The sequence below is a fragment of the Dermacentor albipictus genome, unplaced genomic scaffold (assembly GCF_038994185.2).
Source record: "Dermacentor albipictus isolate Rhodes 1998 colony unplaced genomic scaffold, USDA_Dalb.pri_finalv2 scaffold_153, whole genome shotgun sequence".
NCBI lineage: Eukaryota > Metazoa > Arthropoda > Arachnida > Ixodida > Ixodidae > Dermacentor > Dermacentor albipictus.
The window spans coordinates 32098-54557 of NW_027225707.1; the positions used below are offsets into that span (position 1 = coordinate 32098).

The 22460-nt window shown below is 43.7% G+C and overlaps 1 protein-coding gene across 1 annotated transcript in view; it reads left to right on the top strand.

Annotated features, from left to right (window-relative positions):
• The window catches only part of LOC139053565 (thimet oligopeptidase-like), a 41538-nt gene that overhangs the window by 13329 nt on the left and 5749 nt on the right, over nt 1-22460 (top strand). Inside the window, exons 4-13 of the mRNA XM_070530495.1 lie at nt 4168-4337; nt 4932-5044; nt 8681-8735; nt 11010-11174; nt 12159-12320; nt 13375-13440; nt 15563-15667; nt 16042-16149; nt 18816-18889; nt 19764-19995. Of these exons, the coding sequence (XP_070386596.1) occupies nt 4168-4337; nt 4932-5044; nt 8681-8735; nt 11010-11174; nt 12159-12320; nt 13375-13440; nt 15563-15667; nt 16042-16149; nt 18816-18889; nt 19764-19995 (1250 nt within the window). The remainder of the gene's footprint in view (nt 1-4167; nt 4338-4931; nt 5045-8680; nt 8736-11009; nt 11175-12158; nt 12321-13374; nt 13441-15562; nt 15668-16041; nt 16150-18815; nt 18890-19763; nt 19996-22460) is intronic.

Genomic DNA, 22460 nt, shown 5'->3' on the forward strand with positions numbered 1-22460 from the left:
TCCTTACGTTCGGTCGGACTGCTTTCACTCGCATCCGCACTACGTGACTCCCCCTTTGCTCTCATGGGCGTGAACTTTGGCCTCTCGAACTTAGAGCCAAATTCACCTTTTTGACCGTCCTTAGCTCCGCGAGCCCGACGCGTCACAAACTCTTCGGCTAGCTCAGCGGCTCTAGCCACCGTACTAACGTCTGGCCTATCCAAGACCCAGTAGCGCACGTTCTCAGGTAACCGACTATAAGACTGTTCTAGCCCGAAACACTGCAGAACTTTCTCGTGGTCACCAAACGCTTTCTCTTCTTTGAGCCACTCCTGCATGTTTGACATTAGCCTGTAGGCAAACTCTGTATAGGACTCACTTTTGACTTTCTCATTTTCTCGAAACTTCCGACGGAACGCCTCCGCTGACAGCCTGTACTTTTTTAGCATACTCGATTTCACTTTGTCGAAATCCTCTGCCTCCTCTCTATCCAAGCGAGCGACTACGTCGGCCGCCTCGCCGGGTAACAAAGTGAGCAAGCGCTGTGGCCACGTTTCCCGAGAGAACCCCTGCTTCTCGCACGTTCGCTCAAAGTTAACCAGGAACAAACCAATGTCCTCTCCAAGCTTAAACAGCCGCATCAGGTCAGTAATTTTAAACAATACTCGTTCTCCTGCACCGTGTGCCTGACTTCCATTACGAGCGCGTTCCATCTCTACCTCGAGACGCTTCATTTCCAAAGCGTGATCGCGCTCTTCTTTTTCTTTCTCTTTTCGTTCTTTTCGTTCAAGCTCATCTTTCTCTTTTTGTTCTTTTCGTTCAAGCTCATGTCTTTTTGCCGTCTCCCTCTCCTCAATGGTCTCAAGGCATTCCGACTGCTCGTCATCCTCAGCTCCTAACTCAAGAATAGCCCTTAGCAGTTCTGGTTTTCTGAGTTTGTCTGAGACATCCAGACCCAACTCTCTTGCAAGCTCCAACAATTTCGGTTTGCGCAACGACTTCAAATCCATGGCTGCTCTGAATGCTGCTTTCTCTACTGCCTATTATTGTCTTGCCGCAAACTAACCCGGCAGCAACGACAACCACAATTACCAGCTCTGTTTCTGACACTAACAAAAGCCTGGCAAAACTCGGAAGAAGAAAGTCCCGCACTCACCAAACCTCGCAGCCAAGAATTCAGCGCAGTCGTTCCGCTGCAGGCAACCAGTCATCACACAGGGCTCGTTGCACTGCTCCCGAATGGTCGTTGTGCTGCTCAGCATACAGTCAACCGCATATCTTCGCTGCTGGCCTCCGTTGTCGCGATCTCACCGCTGGCAACCAGCTATTGAAACCTCACCGATGGCACCGGCTGTTGGAATCTCAGCGCTGCCACCAGCTGTTGGAACCTCAGTGCTGACACCCGTTATATAATCGGACCGCTGGCGCCCGTTGTTGCAAATGGGTCGCAAGCCCCAAGGGTAGCGTTGGCCTGGCGGCCTGGGGCACCACTGGAAGCATCCGAAGGTCCTGGCAAAGCATGAGTCGACTGCTAACAGAACAACTTGTTTATTCTAGCATCGCAAAGAGCGGGCGGTCAGGTCGACCGAAGTAGAGAGACGGGAGAGCACGTTACTCAACAGAAGAAATCGGAGCCTCTCTTTTGGCGTCCGGGAGCAGCTGCTTTTATACTCTTGGCGTCGCGGGCAAGAAGGAAGGTCACGAGATGACACCACGTGACAGCGAGGCACGGACGGACTGAGACATGTAGAGACGAGTGTAGTGACGCATCAGCCGGGCCGGCGCCGGTCAGACCTCCTCGCTTCACACTTGGGGAGCTCCTCTCCCCGGCTGCCGCGCTTTGACAAGCGTGGGCACACAGACACACACGCACACACAAAGACACGTGGCACTGAACATGCCGGGACGCGCTCGGCGGGGATGCGTCGCGGCCGCTCCGAACGGGCCAAAATGTCCGCCGCTTTGAACGAAGCTCCGGCATACGTTGCATTCGCGCCGGCTTTACCGCGCGTCGTAGGCGAAACGTAACAAGGTAAAATGTTGCACCGACAGTGAGCACATTTCTTGCAGTAAGGAAGGAGTTTAGCAGTAACGGCCGTACTGCAACACATTGTTTAGCTGCATTGTGCTTTCGAGTGCATGAACAGGGCATTGCTGCAAAAAAGTGTGCACGTGAATGTTGAACATGTGGTGTGCTGTTTTGTTGGAGACCATTGTTAAAAGCTTCAAGGTGAGGAGAATTTCTACCATTATGAGATGGCATAGAGGACAACCAGTTCTGGGAAGGTGCCAATCAGGCAGCCTCAGGCAGTGGAAGATATAAAGATGACCGAATAAAAATGTTCATATCTGTTAAGTGCAATTCAAAGCTTTGGTGACTACCCATAAGCATTTCCTCTTGTAAACACTGCACCCTGTAAAAAAAATCTGAGAAAAAGTGTAGGCCTTGCACAAGTAAATACAGTACATTGGGTCACTTGATGGCTAGCATTGGTGTGAAGGCGAACCAGACCAACTATGTTTCTACTCCCAAAAGCACAAATGACCGCATGAGCGCTCTTTCTTACTTGCAGCCGTACAGCTGACAGTGTAAGCTGCACATTTTTGTTGCTGTCATTCTGATTCAACAAGCAACCTAGATTGAAGAATTTAAGCTGGTTGTTGCCAGCCTAAGGCGTGTTGCTGTTTGTATTTTGCTATTTCTAGCAGAAAGTCCCAACAGCGATTTAACTTCAGTTGTATCGGGCATCGCTTCACGTGGACCGGGTGAGCAAGCACTGTTGGGACGGGTCGCTTATGGTTCCTTTCCTTGATGTGTATGTCGCAAGTCCAACTCACAGTTATGTTTGTCATGGGAATGATGTTAACGACAAAAACATCTGGTTCACTACCCTACACTGAGGGAGAAGGATATAAGTCAATGTCCGATTTTTCGAACTCCCTAGGGGCCACGAAAACATTAAAAAAATCGGGCAGTCCGAAAAAAAAAACGAATGCATGCCTTTTACTGCCTCCAAGGGCTCAAATCACCACAGGCACGTCTGAATTATCCCTGAAGGCCTGCCAGTACACTTATAAGTCATATCGGTGCTCGTAATGTGATAGGAGAAGGCAGGTGCACGTGTGTGTAATTAAGGAATACGTACTGTGTCATACACGCAGTACACACTTAGACTTACCACTTCGCTATAGTCGAAACCCGCAATAATGAAATCCTGCAACAATGAAATTCTCACGACAGCGAAACATTTTCGTATCCCCAGTGAACGCCCATAGGATTCAATGCATTTCGAACCTCTCGGCACCGAAATGTCGCAGTACTGCAATCTTGCATCAACAAAATTTACCGGAAATGCTGCTGCATGTGCTGTTGCTCTGCATACAGTACCGAGTTGCACAAAATCTCACAAAAGTGATCGCATCTCCGAAAGGATTTGACCGAGAATACTGCGCTACGGCAGTGCTGCCACTGCTGGTCGACACATGCGACGCACTTTGTACTGTCAGCAATGCGTTTCCACATCCTCGAGCAAAGCTTGCAAAGTAGGCTAACGAAATTTTGACAGTAGAGTTTTGTTCTGCGATGCATTACCTATCTGTGCTGTTTCTTTTCCCAACAAGGAAGTTCTCACGAAAGTGAATTTTTTCGTGTACCCCGCCAATCTCGTTATTGCAAGGTTCAACTGTAGTTTGTCTTGCAACTCATGCAATTCTCCGGAAGGCTAAGAACTCGTGATGAGTCTTGTTGCCAGCACATGAACTCTTAAGATAACCTATTGTTTGAATGTGCTTTCGTAACCAGATTGAAAGTGTTTGCATCGTTGTCGTCATGCTATACGCCAAGAACTTGTTGCCATCCATGGACGCCATCTTGAGATGAAAATGACACTGGCTAGGCTGGCTCTGATGGTAACTGGCTGCGAACATGGTTTAGTTTCATACCGAGTTGCACTGACCAATCAACTTTCAGACAAGTTTTCGTGGGAATAAAAAAGCCGCACAAAGGTGCACGTAGCCGCAATGGAGCAGGTTAGCAATAAAGCCGCCTTGAACAAGCTATCGCCGATCGCCTACTAGTTCATTTTAGCTTAGTTTAGGTTAGCTGGGCTGTCCATCGTCATAGATATCAGTAAAACCACAGTAGAGAAGGTTGGAAGGGGGTCACAAGGCACTGCTTGGATGTTGCAGGTCTCCACCTGGCGGCAGAAGTGCAGGAGCAGGTGAAGCAGCTCAAGAATGAGATAAGTGAACTCGAAGTCAAGTACAGCAAGAATTGCAATGAGGAGAACACTGTGCTTGAGTTCACCGAAGAGGAGCTGCGGGGCACACCCGAGGACTTTATCAAGAGCCTCGAGATGGTGCGTTAAAATAATAACAGTAGTAGTAGTAGTCATAGTTTCATTTGTAGCACCGATGGGTTAGGAAATCCTGGAGCTAGTCATAACAGCGGTAGTAGTAGTAGCAGTAGCAGGGGGCAGTTGTAGTTTTTATGCTTTTCGAAGTATTGGAAAGGATAGTAAGAGCAATAGTATTCGAAGTAGAGATAGCTTCGGTAACAGTAATGCCTTGGGACGTACTGGAGGTGGTGGCAGTATGTAGTAGCAATACTTAAGGTAGTTTTATAAAGTTTGAGAACCTTGTAGTAAGTGTATATCCATTGAAAAGGAGCCATGTGAACGAAGTACAAGGTGTAGGAATAAATAGCATGCCAGAGATCTTAGCATGGGAATGCAGAAGGCCGATTCACAAAAGGATAGAAGGAGAACAGAGGTAGGAAAGGCAGGGAGGTTAATTCAAGTTTGTCCAGTTTGCTATCCTACAAATGGAGAGGTGCCATGCTCATGATGTCTTTGGGAGATACCTTGAGTTGCATGGCTTTGTGGAATCAAGGCGTAGTTTCGACCATGTGTAATGGCATGTTGTGCTGTGGTTGCGTGGTTCCTTCCTCCTAGGCTGAGTCTGGCAAACGCAAGGTGACGCTGAAGCACCCACATGTGTTGCCCATCATGAAGATGGCTGTTGACCCAGCGACTCGCAAGAAAGTCAACTTTGCTTACGAATCCAGGTGCGTGAGTGTCTGCCTCGGTATCTTTCCATCTCTGTGTGGGCTTGGTCTATGTGTACGCAACACGATAACTTGCTTTACCTCGACACTTGTCCTGGATTGTGCTGAAATGGGCAGCGCCTTCGATTGGATATCAGCCCTGCACACAGGGCCGATATGATGGACGATTTCTTTTGACCTATTTTATGACTTTCTTATCACCCACCACTCGCAGCAGGCCAATTGTGGTGATAACATAGGCAGTTCTCCGCTCACAGCACTGACAAAACATGAAAAGAAAAAGAACCGGAATGAAATCATTGCATACAAAGATAAATGGGCAGAGATTAACTGGTAAGGCTCTCGCTAATGAGTTTAACCACCACTTTTTGACTTTTGGAGTGTCGGAAGGGACCATCTGTGAGAATTTTGAAACATATATAGAACACAGTTCGTCACAACGTTTATTTCTTTACCCGGTTACCCAAGTTGAAATTGCTGGTATAATTAACAGCCTTAAAAGTAATGTTTCGTGTGGTTTCGATAGCATTAAAGCAGCCCCAATTAAAGTGGTCTCAGATTTGCTATCCAGCGTAGTTTGCCGCTTAATGAATACTATTTTGTTGACAGGAATATTTCCGGATAAAACGAAAGTTGCTGGCATTTCAATCCTGCGTAAAGGTGGTCCTCTTGACTGTATTTCTAACTACAGACCAATATCAGTACTTCTGCTATTTTCCAACATTGCAGAGAAAGTTATAAATCCTCGAATTTCTCAGCATTTCTATAAGCACAAACTAATATCCGAATATCAGTATGGATTTTAGCAAGGCAAATCGACTGAGCCAGCATTATTAAACGTCAGAGAAAAAATTGTAATTAATATAGAAAATCAACTGAACACAATAGGTATTTTCTTAGATTTTAACAAAGCCTTCGATTCTATTAAACATCCCATACTGTTTGCAAAGTTACTGTATTGTGGATGAGATGGCTTCTACTCAAGTTACTGCGTAGTTACGTGACTAACCGTACTCAGTTCGTTGTAATTAGTAATGTGCAGTCGGATACTGAATTCATAAATTATGGAGTTCCGCAAGGATCTATGTTAGCACCAACAATATTCTTGCTGTATTTAAACAACATTGTCAACATCCCCCTGACCACAGACATTGTCCTCTGCGCAGGTGATACAAATGTTTTTTTCACATGTGATAACCTTTCCTCTCTCACACGTACTATTAATTTATGGCTTCAAGATTTGTCCTGCTGGTTAGATGCAAATAAACTCTTATTGAATGTTAGAAAAACCAAGTACATTATCTTCTAATCTATTAATAAACCAGTTCACCTTGATAGCTCTATAACGTTTAAATCATGTCCATTAGAGCAGACTTCAGAGTACAAGTTTTTAGGAGTACTATTTCCTGAAAATCTTCGATGGACAAGTCACATGAATTTTATAAAAGGTATCATTGCTAAATCAATTTGAATGCTAAATAGATATCGGACGTTGTTACCAATAAGATTAAGACAACAACGTTATTTTAGTACAGTACATTCCCGTGTACAATATTGTCTACTAGTTTGGGGGGTTACATCAAAGTATAATTTTGAACGACTATACATAATGCAGAAGAAAAGTATACGATTCATTCAAAATATATCTAGTCGTGATCATACATCCCCATACTTTGCTGAGAACTGGATACTTCATATGGAAATGTTGTATAAACTGCGTTTGTTGGAATAGATTTTTCTCAAATTAAAAGCAAATCGTGAGCTGTTCTTCCATACATATACAAATATGAGGACACCATATTATTTCAGAAACAAAAACTTCATAAAGATTACAATGAGAACTAGATACAGTATGCAATATCTAAAATGGCAAATTCAGAACCTTCTGAATTGTTATCCATCATTTTTAGGTACAGTGGAGAGTTTTCCCTCTTCGCTTGCTTTCAGAAAACTAACTAAAATGTATTTCAACCAACAGTTGTAAATTTGGCGCACATTTGTTTTGTTCTCTTCAATCCAATTGTAGTCGATTGGCCTTAATAGTTATGTGTCATGTTGATGATGAATGTCTCGATGACTAATTCTGTTATTCTTCCTTATATTGCTTTATCATGTTTGATACTCTGTACGTGCATTTTAATTTGCATATTTATGATATTTTGCAGTGTGTTTTGAAGCATGTTGCGCTCATGTTGTCTACTGCGCGTGATGTCTGGTGTCAAAGGCCTAGTCAGGTGGCTTTTAGTGCTGCCTTTTGCCATGGCACCAAGACAAACCGCTCTTGAGCGTTGTTTTGTCAATAAACAAACAAACAAACAAACATTATCTCAGCCCAGAAAGTGAGGAAGCGGAGCACTGTTATATATAGAGAGTACCCATTGGCTGGAACAGTTATACCCCAGTCACATGGGCACTTTCAAAGTCCTTTGAACCAAAGATCCTTTACTTCAAGGGAGAACGCGCACTGTCACACAGGCACAGCAAAGGAGCCCTACTGGAAGGGAGCCTTGAGTCAAAGGAGCGCGCTATCGCCCTTTGAAACCTCAAGGGAATACTCTCGAGCCTAGCAGCAAAGAAAAAAAACGAAAAAAATATGAAATTTTTACCTCTTGAGAACAAGCTTATAAGTACTGAATACTATTACTAAAGTACTAAACACTTTCGGCACACCCACAATCTCCATCATGAACGCGCCAGTACAGCAGCGCCGGCACGGCCTGTTGTCAGCTGCAACATCGACACAACACGGGTTCCATGTGCGATTCCCACATCCCAGTCTCCTCGGCTTTATTCTGCATGTCTTCTTCCCTCGTCACTTTAGTTTTGTAATTCTTTATTTAACCGCGTTTACGCGTACCTACCGCTGCCTAGCCATAAGGAATGAAACAAAGTAGCTGAAGCAAGGGCAACAACGAATAATTGACGCCAACATGCGGTGTACGAAGCGGTACACATGGTGGCCATGATTACAATAAATACATCTGTATTTGGTAAAGTAATGCCTTTACTACGCGTGCATTTCGTATTGGTGTCTCTATGTATTAGGAAAAATAAATATTGCTGAAAACAATATGACAAATTTATTATAAGATACATTTGGGCCATATTTTTTTATTACTTTCGAAGCGATGGCAATGCTAAGGATACGTTGCGGTTCCTGTTAAAAGCTTTAACGGAGACCATGTGGAGACCATGTAGCACCAACACATATCCCTTGAACTAATGTGCCTTTCAAAGCTCAATGCTCCTTAACTTCAAAGGACCTTTGTCATGCTCATGTGACTGGGGTATTACGGTCGTTCGCTGATTCCCATTATGTTGCATCAAGCCTTCAGCCAGTACGGGGCTCCAGTAGACATATTTAAAGAATTCTCTTTGGCAGTACCTTCCACGAGGAGTTTCGCGAGGATAGCATTTAACTCCAGTGCCCTTGATTGTGCAGATTATGAAAGTTGATAGTCACATAATCTTAGCTCATGAATAACTGTGGAGAAAACTTGTAACTTGGTGACCATACCTTTACCCTCTACCTTGTGAAGTTGGACAGTCATTGAGTTGGCACGTGCTCATGGGATTAATCGTGTTGAAAAAGAAGATAATGCCCAACACGTACACTTGTGTTAATTGTGTTTCCAGGTGTGTACCTGATAACGTGCTGCTACTTGAGAAGGCCATTTTTCTGAGACACAAGGTATGTAATTACAGCTGTAGTTCTTTTTTGTTTTACCGTAACATCCAGTAACTGTTCTACTTAACCTTGACGCACTTTAAAGGCTCATTGCAATGAAATTTCGGACCATGTAAGAAGCCTAATTTCAAATAGTGTAGATGGGGCAAATTATCCATAGAAACATTGACATTTGTAATATTTATTAGCTTAATATGCTCTCAGAGCCAAAGGCATTACAAAGAGGACTGGTTACAGCAAACAAACAAAAATACAGTAAGTTAGAACATTAGTTACAAACGCTATTGGGACGCATAGCAAGAAAGCTAGCAATAAAATGTTGTCATTACTGCTCATCGGAAATTATGAAGAACCCAGAACATTGAGAAACAGCACAGTTCCTCGGCATGACCTCCGAGGTCAGGCAGTGCCTGCGGTGCGCCGAGAATCTTGAGGGTAACGTGCTGGATGCATGTTTAGCGAAACGTCATCTGCTTAGGTGCTATTTACTGGCTGGTAATGAGACAATTAAAGAGTTACTGCAGTTTTTGCCAAGATTGCTTCAATCACACGTAGTACTTATTTATCGGCCATTTAGCCACAGGTAAATTTCTTTGCAGTTAGCCTTTAAAGCGAATTTTTTTTTTTTTTTTTGCTTCTGCTGTAGAGGGTGCTGGATATGTTTTTTTGGTTCGGGGGCCTTTGCTCAATACGCCTTGCTTCCAATGCGTTCAATCTTTTCCCCCTGCAACCTGCGTTTGTTGATAATAAGCCACAAGAGATGCGTACCTTTGAAGTCTCCCTAATTTTCCATAAGCTTTACGGATTCAGGGTCATTTACAATTTTGTGAATGTTGTGTCAAGACTTACCAGAAATGCTGTTCGTGAAAAGCTTCACTCATCAGTCTCTGAACCATACTATTGGAAGTTTTCTGTTGGTGAAAGGGTGCAAGAGGGATGGCACTTGCTTCAAGCAAGTTCATACAGCCTTGTTCCAGAAGCAGGCGAAATCAGCAACAGCAATGTCGCCGAGTCGCTGTGATATAAAAAACAACTGGCCGTTTTTTAGTCTCGGCTGTTCCAAGTTTTCTGGTGCTGCTGCTGGCATCTAGAGCTAAAGCATCCTTAATAAAATGCATGTGCATTCCACAAGAGGCGTCTGTTCGAGGCAAGCCTTAAAGTAATGCGTGCCTACAACCCCGCCCCCCTCCCACAGTTGTGTCAGTGGAACTTTTACTGATTTTAAATTTCACAGCTTGGGCAGATTGTTTGGATTAAGTGTCCTGACGCATCCTGACGGGAGTGGAATGCAATATCTATGTTGATTGAGTACTTACATTTACATGCATATTAAAGAGCCACTAAGGAGCAACACTAAATCAATATAAATTTCTAAAATGTTCCTTCAAAGCTCTATTTCAATAATTCTGTGGTGCAAAGTTGAATATTAGAAGATAAAGTGAAGGTTAATTTTTTTTTATATGCAAATGAAGCTTCCTGTGATTCTGAATGCTGTGCTTACTTGATGTATAATGCCCCATCATAACATCTCGTAAATGTCATCAGACCGTAATGTTATTTTTTGCAAGTGACATTGATATATTCATGGCCTGGAGGAGCTTCTTACTGGGCTGACCTTGCTAAATGTAGGGATTCAGAAGTTTCCCGCCATAGCTGTAGCTAGTCGTAGCCATAACCCACCATATAGCTGCAGGAGAGAGTCTTGTTGGGCTAGTCGGTGTATCACATGGATGTTTATGTCATGATGAACGTGTCATCATGACAACTGGCATAGAGAAAAATAGATAGGGCAAGCGCTATTCTAAAGTGAACCTTTATTTAACCAGAAGCAAGAATGTTGTAGTCTGAGCTATTGAAGGCATATTTCATGGTAAGTAGGGTACAGTGTGTCAGTGAGTTCCATCACATTGTACTCAACCGAGATGACCGTTTTGGATTGTCATGATTTGGTTGTCATTCCATTATATTGTCAATATATGCGTATGCCAATATACCCATATGTCATTATGCGCACGGTACAGCAAATGTACGAATCTCTAAAATGAAAGTTCAGTTGATAACGGCCCTTAATCCGTCTTTCCTGTGTCAGTTGTCAAGTTACATAACCCAAGAAATGCGGACGCCGGTCAGTAATTATTTGGTTATAATTCCAAGGGAGCAAGCGAAATCGCTGTTTTTGCTGTCTGTGCAAATCCTCAGTTGACCCTCGACTTAGCTGGCAAGGCAAGACAGCGTTTTATCCTCACCATCCTTGACTTCTTCCATGTGTCATTGCAGAAAGCACAGCTTCTGGGCTACCCGACGCACTCCGACTACATCACAGAGTTGTTGATGGCACGATCGTCTGCCAACGTGTGGCGCTTCCTCAGCGAACTGGCTGACAAGCTGCAGCCCCTGTGGGCAAAGGAGAAGAAGGTGCTGCTTGAACTGAAGGAAGAGGAGGTGGGTCGTTTGCAAACTGCACGAGAGTTACGTCTTTGTCACAAGCGAAGGTTTATTGTTACCAGCATGTGGTCGCATTTTGCATTTAAAGGAGTACGTTGTTCGTGTACAGTCTTCACTACGCGCTGCTCACACATAAAAGGATGACTCGAAGGTTGGGAAGCAGGAAATGTCCTAGTTTTATGGTAAAGTTAGTCTCGAAATGCCAGGCCTGGTGTCATCAATATCACCATGATGTCTTGACACACAGGCGAATTTTCTAACATTCTGTAGTGATAAGGCTAATTATGATAATGTTTAAAAAAAAATGACGAAGAGCAGGTACGCACAGTTTTTGTCGCTGAGCTTGCATTGGGGCAGTCGCAGCGATTGCAAGAACTGAGCGAGCCACTGTAGTACAACGTTGCGATGTATCTACCAAATCAAAACTTGTTTGTTAAAGGAAGTATATTATAGTAAATTAGCATGCTACGCATGGTGTCTTCTTTAAATTTTATTTAATTTATGTTAAAGTCATAAGTGTCATGTCACTACTGTCATTTGTTGGCTGCCACATAGTGTCATGAACGTGACTGGTGGTACACTTGTTCGTGTAAAGTTTGAGTTTACTCGCTGCTGTAAGCGACCAGTGTGGGTGCATTCCCATTGGCATTTGTTTGCCATGTTGTGGAACCATGGCAGCAGGCAAGGGAAGGGTGTGGCCCATCATGGCCACTGTCCAGGCTGACGGCCACCTCCTTCTAAACTCGTACTACCATGGCCTGCTCTTTCACAGTTGTTTGGCGGTAGAGTGGAAGGCAGTAGCACCAGCACATTACACTAATGACATTAGCTTCTGCATGATACTATGTAGCAAAAAAAAATGTTGTCACAGTAGCAGTAGTGATGTGTTCAGTGAATATGACGACTCAGTTTAAGCAATTAGTTTAAACACGTCCCGAGTTCTCCTCCTCTTTCCTTCTACCCTCCCCCTTTTCTCGCCAGTGCAAGCGACATGGGATCCCCTTCGATGGCGAGCTGCACGCCTGGGACGTGGCCTTCTACAAGAATTTGGTGGAGGAGCGCCACTACAAGGTGGACCAGGAGAAGTTGCGGCAGTACTTTCCCCTGGAGGTCGTCATGAAGGGCCTGTTCGGCATATACGAGGTCGGTATAGCAGCCGGCGCATGGCATTTCTATACCCCATGTACTTCTTTAGTCACCTTCTGCTTATTTTTTAAATTTTATCTTTAAGCGTGGTACCACGAAGGTCACCCTTTCGTTTCAACGCTTTATGCTTACTCTGTGTAAAACTCTGGCTCATTTAAAGAAAAGTTAGAAAGACCCCTTTTGTTCTGCAACGCCATCTTGCAAGATCCTGCTGGCACATACCATGCCCGTGCACAGTCTGTGATTCTGAATTGCCAACATATACACTACCATATACAATTATTAAGCAAGAAGAAAGGGAGTTAAACAAGGGGTACGATTTTTATTAGTCATATCATAAGAAGCCAACAAACACTGACACCAAGGACAACATAGGGGAAATTACTTGTGCTTAAAAAGTGACTTAAAGAAACGATAAATTAATGGAAATGAAAGTGGATGAAAAAACAACTTGCCACAGATGGGGAACAATCCCACAAGCTTCGCAAAAAAAAATTTCCCCTATGTTGTAAGTTCCCCTATGTTGTCCTTGGTTTCAGTGTTTGTGGGCTTCTTATGATATGACATATGGACTTATTGTTTCATGTGAATGACCACTAGGCTTCTTGTGTTCCCTTCAAAGGCTGATAGGTTTCTGTGATTGGTTGTTTGCACACTCTGTTGTTCAGGGTTGATTATCTCGAGCGCTGTCTCTGTAAGTGGTTATTACGACTATGGGTAATCATTAATGTCGCCAATCTTCTGTGTGCATAAAATACAACACCAGGTGTGCGTGCTTACTCACAAAATATCGTATAGAGATTGTGTGTGCAATTGTGTGTATTGCATGATTAGGACTGATTCACGCAATAAGTGCTGTAGCACAAGTGCTCTGATAAGTTTAGTTGGTACTGTGTTGATATCATAGTGTGAAAGCTCTGATGAAATCGGCTTATTTGCACTCTGCCTTTATTTGTATGAGAAAGTGTCCTTCAGCGTGTTCAAATTGCAGCTGTGGAGGCGTGGCTGAAGAAAGAGAAAGCAACGCATTGTGTCTCCCTTCTATGCGCAGCTGTTGCTGAGCCTGAAGTTCGAAGAGGTTGAAAAGCCGGGCCTCTGGCATCCTGAGGCTCGCTTGGTAAGCGAATGCAGCTGGTCTTTTCTTTACTGTGTTTGACACATGGCTTAAGAGGAGGTTTAGCTTGGAGCCTACTCTGGTGCTGCCAGTTCTAATACATGTACAGTCAACTTCCGTTAATTCAACTCTGGTTAATTTGATCTTGACCAGAGGTCCCGATCAGCGTTCATGCATTTCTGGGGGCCCTAAGTTTCTTTATTTCGATCCTAAAATTGGCCTTTCCTCGATAATTTGAACTTGACCAGTCTGCACGCACGCACCTGACCCTTATGGTGATTCCAATAGCGATCCCTTCGGTGGCAGCGTCTGTCTCAGCGGAGCTTAGAGGACAGCGAATGCAATGAACACGAGTCATCTCCCATCAAAAGCGTCTAATTTTGGCCTGCCCTAGGAAGATTTTCAAGCAATAACCATAGCTCACGTCTGAATACAGCATTTAGAATCGAGAAATACGCAGGAATAGAAACGAGAAAAATGCCGGCAAGCGTTCAGTTTTCCTCTTCTGGGACTAGCAACTTTTCTGGAGGGTTGTTGCATTGAGCAATGAGCATCTTCACTGCCTATTTCACAGCGCGGGTGGCATAGTCTCGGAACAGTACTGCACACTTTTAATGCAGATAACCCACGTGCATCCACTGAAATTATCACGTTTTATTGCAACATCAGTCTTGACTCCTGGGGAAAACAGTGAACTTTCTTGTTTTCCTTATTGTTGTTGCACTTACTTCTACAACAAAAATTTATGCTGGGATGATGCACATACACATACAAAGTTTGGTCTCCTAAAGTTGAAAGCAGCAAAGAGAGGCAGCCGACACATTGTAATCATCAGGCACGATGAAGTTACCATGCAGCTGATTATGTGTTAATCTATGTTTTGTACGTTTTATAAATAGCACTGTGAAGGCAACTGCTGTCACTGCTCATGTTAACAACCAACAAATTCTTTGTCGCATATGAAAACATATGTACATATGGATCATGTCATTTGATTTGACATTAGGGGTGCGATCTTGTACGCGTTCCAAAATAGAACGGAGGCGGTCCGTTCCACCGAGCCGCACATGGTTGGTCAGTTTGAACGGTGAAGAACGTCATGACGTCAATTGTGAAGTGATATCTGCTGTCAATCATTCCGTGTTGTCTGCTATCGGACAAACGCAATGGAACGGACCGCCAATTTCGCGACGGCAAGAACGGACCGCCTCCGTTCGAGTTTGGAACGCGTACAAGATCGCACCCTAGCTCTCATACTTTCATGTCACAGAATTGTACAAGTGTCTACTGCCAAGTGATTGGAGCGACTCAGTAGCATAACTTATTGGGCTAGTTGGTGTTGAAACATCTTGTGTGAAAGCACGGACATTTAACAGCGAGACATAAACAAAAAGACACGAGGGCAAGTGCTAGTCCTCACGTCTTCTTGTTCCTGCCTCGCTGTTAAACGTTCAGTTTCACAGAAGATTTGAGATGCATTTCTGCAACCAGCCACCACACAGCGCACCGCTTGTCTACGCATACATGTCACGTACCGGAAGTACTGAAGGGCTCAAGTAACACATGACTTGATGTAACCTTATGTTGACAAGTTGTAATGTATGAAGTAGGTATTTCATAGAAAGCATCGCTGACCAGAAACTATGGTACTGTAGACACCCACATAGTGAGACTTCTTTGACCACACTACCTCGGTAACTATTGCAGCATTGCCTGCTAAATATTAAGTGGAGTATACAGTCGAATACCTTTGCAATGAAGTGCTTAGGGCCTCTGAAATCATTCATTATTCGGGCCACGTGGTTGTAAAGGTGACCCGTATAATTGCCCAGCTTTCAATATAACCGGAACAGACTTGTTCCTTTGTTATACAGGTCATTTAGTTGTTGAGGCATTCGTTGTAGAGGTGCTCGACTGTATTGCTTTTTTAAAAATGTTTACTCTGGTCTTCATCACGTGTTCAAATCGCTACATTCTGGCTAACTAGTTGAAGCACCCTTGAAATGTCACGCGAGTTTGTCGTGCAAGGCCGGATGCAAGAATTGTACAAGTGTGCGGGGCCTCTACGTACACCATCCAGCTTGTGTTCTTATTTGATGTTGCCCCCTTTTCTCCTCTGCGACAGTTTAAGGTGACCGACAGCGAGACCAAGGAGCTGCTTGGCTACTTCTTCATGGACCTGTTCCCACGGGAGGGCAAGTACAGCCACTTCTGCAACATGCCACTGCAGGTGAGCAGAGAAGGAGCATTAATTCTCTGGGTGCGGTGTCCGAGTACACTCGTCTGGCCGTGCCCAATATGATTTGTGAGCGTGAAACTCCCACAGACTGGTGGCGACATCTCCTCAGGAGTTGATTAAACTAAAATTTTATGACCATACCATTGTTATCCATTGAATATCATTGAATATACCATTGTTACATTCAATATTCATTACAAGCATACATTTGTTATGTTTTGATATCGCTGAAAAACAATTTAGGTTTACCTCATTATATTTGATAATTCATTATATCCATGTTCACTGTCAAGATTCGGCTGTGTGGGCTTGGTGACTCTGCGGCTTGGCTTTGTTTCCTAACTATCGGGGCACTTTTTTTGTAGGTAGGCTGTCTCAAGCAGGATGGCTCCAGACAGCTTCCGGTCGTGGCCGTCATCTGCAACTTTCCAAAACCCACAGCGGACAAGCCATCTCTGCTGACACACTTTGACGTGGGTAGTTGTCAGACATGGCAAATTTCGCACCTCTCATCAAAAAAGTGCACAAGTAAGATGAGAACTAGACTAGCACCCTATTTGCATCGACGTTTCAGAGTGCTCTGGCAGTGACACAGAGTTCCTGAAAGGCATCTTTAATTAAAGCTCTGTCATATGGAGCCAACAAATTGACACGTGTACTTATTGACCCTTTCACCAAGCACGGCATTTCACCCACTATCAGCTTAAGAGGAAGCTTTAGCTCAAGCCCAACTCCGGCGCAACCTATTCAGATACATGTAATATGCAAAAACGTTTTCCCGAGACAACCTCTGGACCGATTCTAATGAAATTTATTTCATTTGAGAGAGAAAGTTAAATTCTAGTGACTGTTGGAAGCAGAATTTCCGTTTAGGGCTTGAATTTTGTTAAAAAAATTTTCAATTATTTGACCATATGAAAAAAATAGAAGCACGAAGTTTACAAATTCATAGCTCTGCATCAAGAACAGATATCGCGGTTCTGCAAACGGCATCCATTGGATCATTCAAAGTGGACAAATTTAATGTGTTATTTTACATCTTACCTGAATTTGTTATGTTGGTTACAAGGGTTTTGCAAAAGCTGCATTTTCATATTACTACTAAATTTTTTGATATTCATGTGTAACATATCAATTTCGTCCGCACTAGGTGTACTATTAGATGCAATTCACAGAATAGTGTTAGCATTTTTTCGTTGTTGTGTTACAGAGTTGTAAACTGTATAGCTTTGTGTTTGAAAATTTTTGATCTTTGCTAATTTTTAATAAAAAATTAACAACCTAACTCAAAAATTCGAAACCAGCAGTCTCTAGATTTTAAGTGTTTCTTTTAAATGCAACAAACCTCGTCAAATTTGGTGCAGTGGTTGCCGAGAAAAACGAATTCTCCTTTTACGTGTATTTAGATAGGAGCACCCCAGCTAAAGCTTCCTCTTTAAGTTTATCACTCAGCTCAAGACGCACCTGCATGATTTGGAACTTACTCGAATGTTATTGTTGATTCTATCTGTTATGTATGTTCTCACTGAACTGTGTGTGATCAGATTGTACGCGGCATGACATGAATTGGTTAGTACTTTCTGCAAGGTACGTAAACAGGTATGCGTGCACCACTGGAATATTCGACGAGTCATGTATAGAAGCCAACGCGCTTGACCCGCAGATCAGATTTCGCCGATCGCCGACTGTGCTCGCCACTATTGTTATGCTTCGACTGTCACTTACTTTTGTAGGCACAGGTTCGCCCAATAAAAACTTAGTTTGCTGGTTGACAGTTTTGCTACTGTTTCCTTCACCGTCGCTACACTGTGACAATATAATGATGCCAAGGAAAGCACAAAGTGAATCAATTAATTTTTTAATTGAAGATGTATAGTTTATCCCATGAGTCCCATAGAGACTATATGAGACATAGAGACGTATCACGTAACCCCTGGTGGCAGAAAAAATGTTCTACTTTTGCTGCCAAATCTGTGAACGGTGGCGCTCGCTAACACTCCCAGGGTATGTAGGCACAGATACGTAAGAAAGTGGATGAGAAAACAACATTGCAGTAGCTCAATTGGTAAGAGCATATGAAGGCCTGCGTTCGTATCCCACCTGTGGCCAGTTGCTTTTTCACCTATTTTCATTTCCCTTTATTTATCATTTCTAGGTCTTTAAAGGCGTATGTAAAAAAAAAAAATGTGTCTCGTAGTGATGATCAGGGACAGCATAACACAACAGATTTCTTTTGTTCAATTCTATTCCTCTTTTATCATCCACTGTTCATGGCTAGGTGATCACAGTGATAAGGTTGGCGCAGCATTGCTCAAACAACTCGCAGAGTGCAAGAAGGAATATCATTCGAGCAGAATTATTACATTATCGATGCCATGGCTTCATTTTTGTCAATGGAACTCTCTTGTGGTAGCAGTAATGCTCAGTTGCAGTCATTCACACAGCCAGGAGCTGTTCTATCACTGTCGTGGAAAAAAATATATGCCGACGAAGCAACAAAGCAGCATCCAAGCAGCCTATGATGGCAGTAAGGCTGGCCAGCACATGTGTTTGTGCTTAACAACTGAAACTTTGGTCCTCAAAACCAAATCAATTTGGCTTTCTAGTTGCTTAGCTAACATTGCAAATAAGCATTCTGTCAACTGGTGAAAATACTTCTATTGCAATATAAATTATTGTGCATCTGCACTACTGTAAACATTTGTGTTCTTCAAGTCAAGAAAATACACATACATTTCTGTTGTGCTTACTATCAACGGGCGTGTGAGAGTAAGGGAGGAGGTGGGAGTTCTCCTCGGAAGCCAGCACTACTCAGAAGTTTGCTTATTGGTTGTGGTGATTGGACGGAGCGAAAAATGGCATTGTGAAAGAGGCTTCACATGACCAGCGGCCCTGTTAGGGCACTCTAATAGAATGGGAACTCGAATGGGCCATGAAAAGAATTTACTGACAACAGTGTGCACGGAGTTGCACACCAGTGACGTCCGTGTGGCGTTGACAGATGGGTGTACACGACTACTTTTGCTACGTGCGAGCCTGCACTAAATGCTCTGCACTGCCTGTTATCAGTCCAGACTATCAGCATTCCATTTGCGGTGCTGATCTCTACGCTGTCTCACTTGGTCTTCCTCTCGCCCAGGTGGAAACTTTCTTCCACGAGTTTGGCCACACCATGCATCACGTTTGCAGCAAGGCCGAGCTAGTCATGTTCGAGTGAGTGCAGCAATTGATTCTTCGTAACACCGTGCTTGTCACGACTTCCACCCATCACTGTCTTCTTCGTCTGCTTACACTTTGTTCTAGGAACATCTAGAGTATGCTTCCCGGTCTCTTTTCTACTCCTATCTTTCTCTGTCTTTATCTGACAAGGAAGTGTGCTTGAAGAACCAGATATTGCAGTCATAACAACTAAAACCACAGTTTCAGCTGGCTGTGGCGACTCATTCGGTGAGACGTTTAGTGCTGGGTGCAAGGTTGTGGATTTGACTCCCGGCTACCACATTTCGATGAGATCATATTGCAGAGATCCATGTACTGTCGTACCAGGGAGGGAGAGGATAAGACTGCTATTTGCCATGTGTAAAACCCTAAGCACCGACGCATGTGCAAATGTTATTTACGTTTTTATTTTTCCCCCGAATTTTGATTTGCCAGGATGAAGTAGGTGTGCTACTATTTTGGACTCTCTCGAATTCTACCGTATGTTGAGTTGCTACAATATGATAGCATTTTGAGCCAACCAGGCTGTAACCACGCTGTGAGCATCAAAGCTGACAATGTGGCAAATTCAATAGTGTGCCATAATTTTTAAAAGTGCATGTGCCTATCACTTGTTGTAGCTGTGCAAATACAACACCGCCTCCCGTCATTGTGTGTGCGTTAAGCGGGAAAGCCGAATAGTAGGAGATGCGAGAGCCATGCGGAGAAAGCAGGCAGATGTCAGGGGAGGCAAGAGGGTCAAGCATCTCCGCAAATAACGTCCCGGTCCTTAGTCTAATGCAAATGCTACTTGTCTCCACTGGTCAGTCATTGAACTGTAACCTGTTTCTCTGGAGCGTCACTGGACTGCGCTGCGGCTTCTTTGCAGGGGCATGACGGTTGAGCGGGACTTCCTGGAGTGCCCATCCCAGATGCTGGAGAACTGGTGCTGGGACCTGGAGAGCCTGAGCCGCATGTCGAAACACCACGCTTCTGGCGAGCCACTTCCCAAGGATTTGGCTGACCCGCTGATTGCCTCGCGGCTCGCCAGCGTGGGCCAGTTCAACCTGCGCATGATCACTCTGTCCATGTTCGACTTGGAGCTGCATGTCAAGCCGCAGGTATAGCCATGGTCTCCTTCGTAACCTACTTTCTTTCTGTTTTGTTTTTTCTCTCAATGGTGGTACCATCAGTGGCTATTGCATTGTACTGCTGGGCTCTAGGCCGCCGGCTTGATCCTAGCCACAGCAACCGCATTCTGACGAAGGTGGAATGTGGAAACACTTGTCCGTTGTACCTTGGGTGCACTTGGGCGCCGCATTTGTCAATCCGTGCTGTTAAGACTTGAGAAAACTGGCATATTTTTTGCTCATCAGCTAACGTTTATCACTGGGTGTTCACTGGCTTTTTCTTTTTCTTCTTTCCTTTCGTTTAAGTATACTATCAGTCTTGGACCAGGATAGAGGCTGTACATTGAGAAAGAAAAGATTGACGCTGAAATTCGTGACAGGAAATTAACTTTAATGGGCTTACTGCTAAAGTCGCTGATGAGCAAGAAATTGGAACAGAGGAGAGAGAGTAAAGAAAGGGAGCTGCACTACAGGAGCTCCTATCTAAGCAGAGTAGAATCTCGGTGGCGCAATCACACCTGATATGAACTTCAGGATGATACACATTTTTCAGCGTTCCTGGTCGAAGTTCATTAGCTTACTACCTGCGAAATTTTAAGTGTTGCGAACAGCTTTTTCATGCTGCGGTGGATGATACGAACAATCAAGGCACCACGTGATTCCAGGCAGAGCCAGCGAGAAGCTGCGAATTCTTAGGTTATCACGTTTGTCTGCTTCAGAGGCAACTAACGGATGCAGTTCACAAAACAGCGATGTCTGTTCATGGTGCAGGAACTTTCGATTCGTGAACTCTGTACTTCAACTCTTTGAGACTTACTGATTTTCGTCTATTTTTCAAAAACTATGAGGCTCTATATCAACAATCTGCTTCTTACAGTCGACAGAATTCAGCTTTCTCCTAAATGGAACAAATGTCATTCAATTTGGCTCGGAGGTTGTCTTGTGAGAGTGCTTCTGCGTTTTGCATCTATTTTAAGGGGAAAACCAGAGTTGGCACCAAGACAGTTCCAGTTTCCTAATAAAACGTGTAGCACAAGTACGAACGGCGGGCATTGACATTATTAACTATCACCGTTGGCTATCTACCATAACTGAAAAATTTTACGAACGCGTATGAATTTGCTCTCTTCTACATGGTATGGAAAATTTCCTTGGCTTAACAAAGTTCTTTTGTGTTGGCAGCCCCTCTAGCTTGCTTAAGGGTATGCTGAGGTTCATTAAGACCCCCCCTTTAGCAAATTTAATGAAACTGCATGGTCTTGTTCAGTTCTTTTATGCCGATTCCAAATATGCAATTGTTTTTAAGATATGCCATAAGTTAACCAAAATAATTAGCATTGTTTCTGGGAACAATGGAGCAAAAAACTCATCAATATCTTGCTTTAGGCACATAGCTGGATACTACGAACCATAAGCTTCACAATGGTAGGAATAGTTTTTTTTGGTATAACAATTATTAACATCTATACAGCACATCAAAGCTTTCTGGTCAATATGGGTTCAAAGTGGCTGTTTAATGTACGGACAATAAAATAAATATTAAAACTGAGATACAGAAATCTGGTCTTAGTACTGTGTGCATTATTCATGTAGCTCAATACTGCAAAAAAAATTACAATTCTAGGTACCCCGATTACTGCGAAATTGCTCCTGGAAGGATGCAAATATTCAAAAATTTATGTTTTAAGAAAATGCAAAAAAAAAAGGAAAAACGGACAAGCTCATTTTTGTTCAAACATAACAAAAATTATTCATCTATCTACATATCTAAATGGTCAATAGCCACCAGAGATGTAATCAGTCCGTCTACAGCTATCAAAACTGATATTTTTGAAGGCTTGTCGCAGATTTTCTGCAGATGCACGCTTGCGGGCTGATGCTGCTGCTTGCCGGTTATCTTTCTCGGCCATTCTCATACTGTTTGGTAGCTCCGGGTTCAAATGAAGCTCCTGGAGTATGGCAGATGAAGCTCTCTCGTTCCATGAATTAAATTTCATTACTGGCTCAGCCACAGCAGCTCCAACAGCAAAAACCACCAGCGGGTGTTTGTCGCTGTGTTTTTCGGCAAGGTCGGAGCACTTTTCGAAGTTGTAGCAAGCTCGCTTTCTTTTCTTGCCAAACTTGTTTCAAGTGGCAAACTTCCGACATCACTACACACTACGCTAGCGGCTTTCAAAATGGCGTCGCGGTTCACTTTTCAAGCGCATCTGCACGCTGTAGCAGACAACGCCAGCCGCCTAAGCCAATCGCAGGACTTTATTTAGTCACATGCATGGAATGGGCGAATGGGGTCGCACGCTGGGACTTTTTTTCGGTGCGGTATTTCTAAGTAATGAATAGGGGTGGGGGCCGAACGAAAATGTGGTGGTAAATTGAAGAAGAGAAGTAGTTCTTTCCAACGCGACCAAGATGGCTGCGACAGCATACGTCGTTCAGCAGCGGCGTGGCATGAAAAA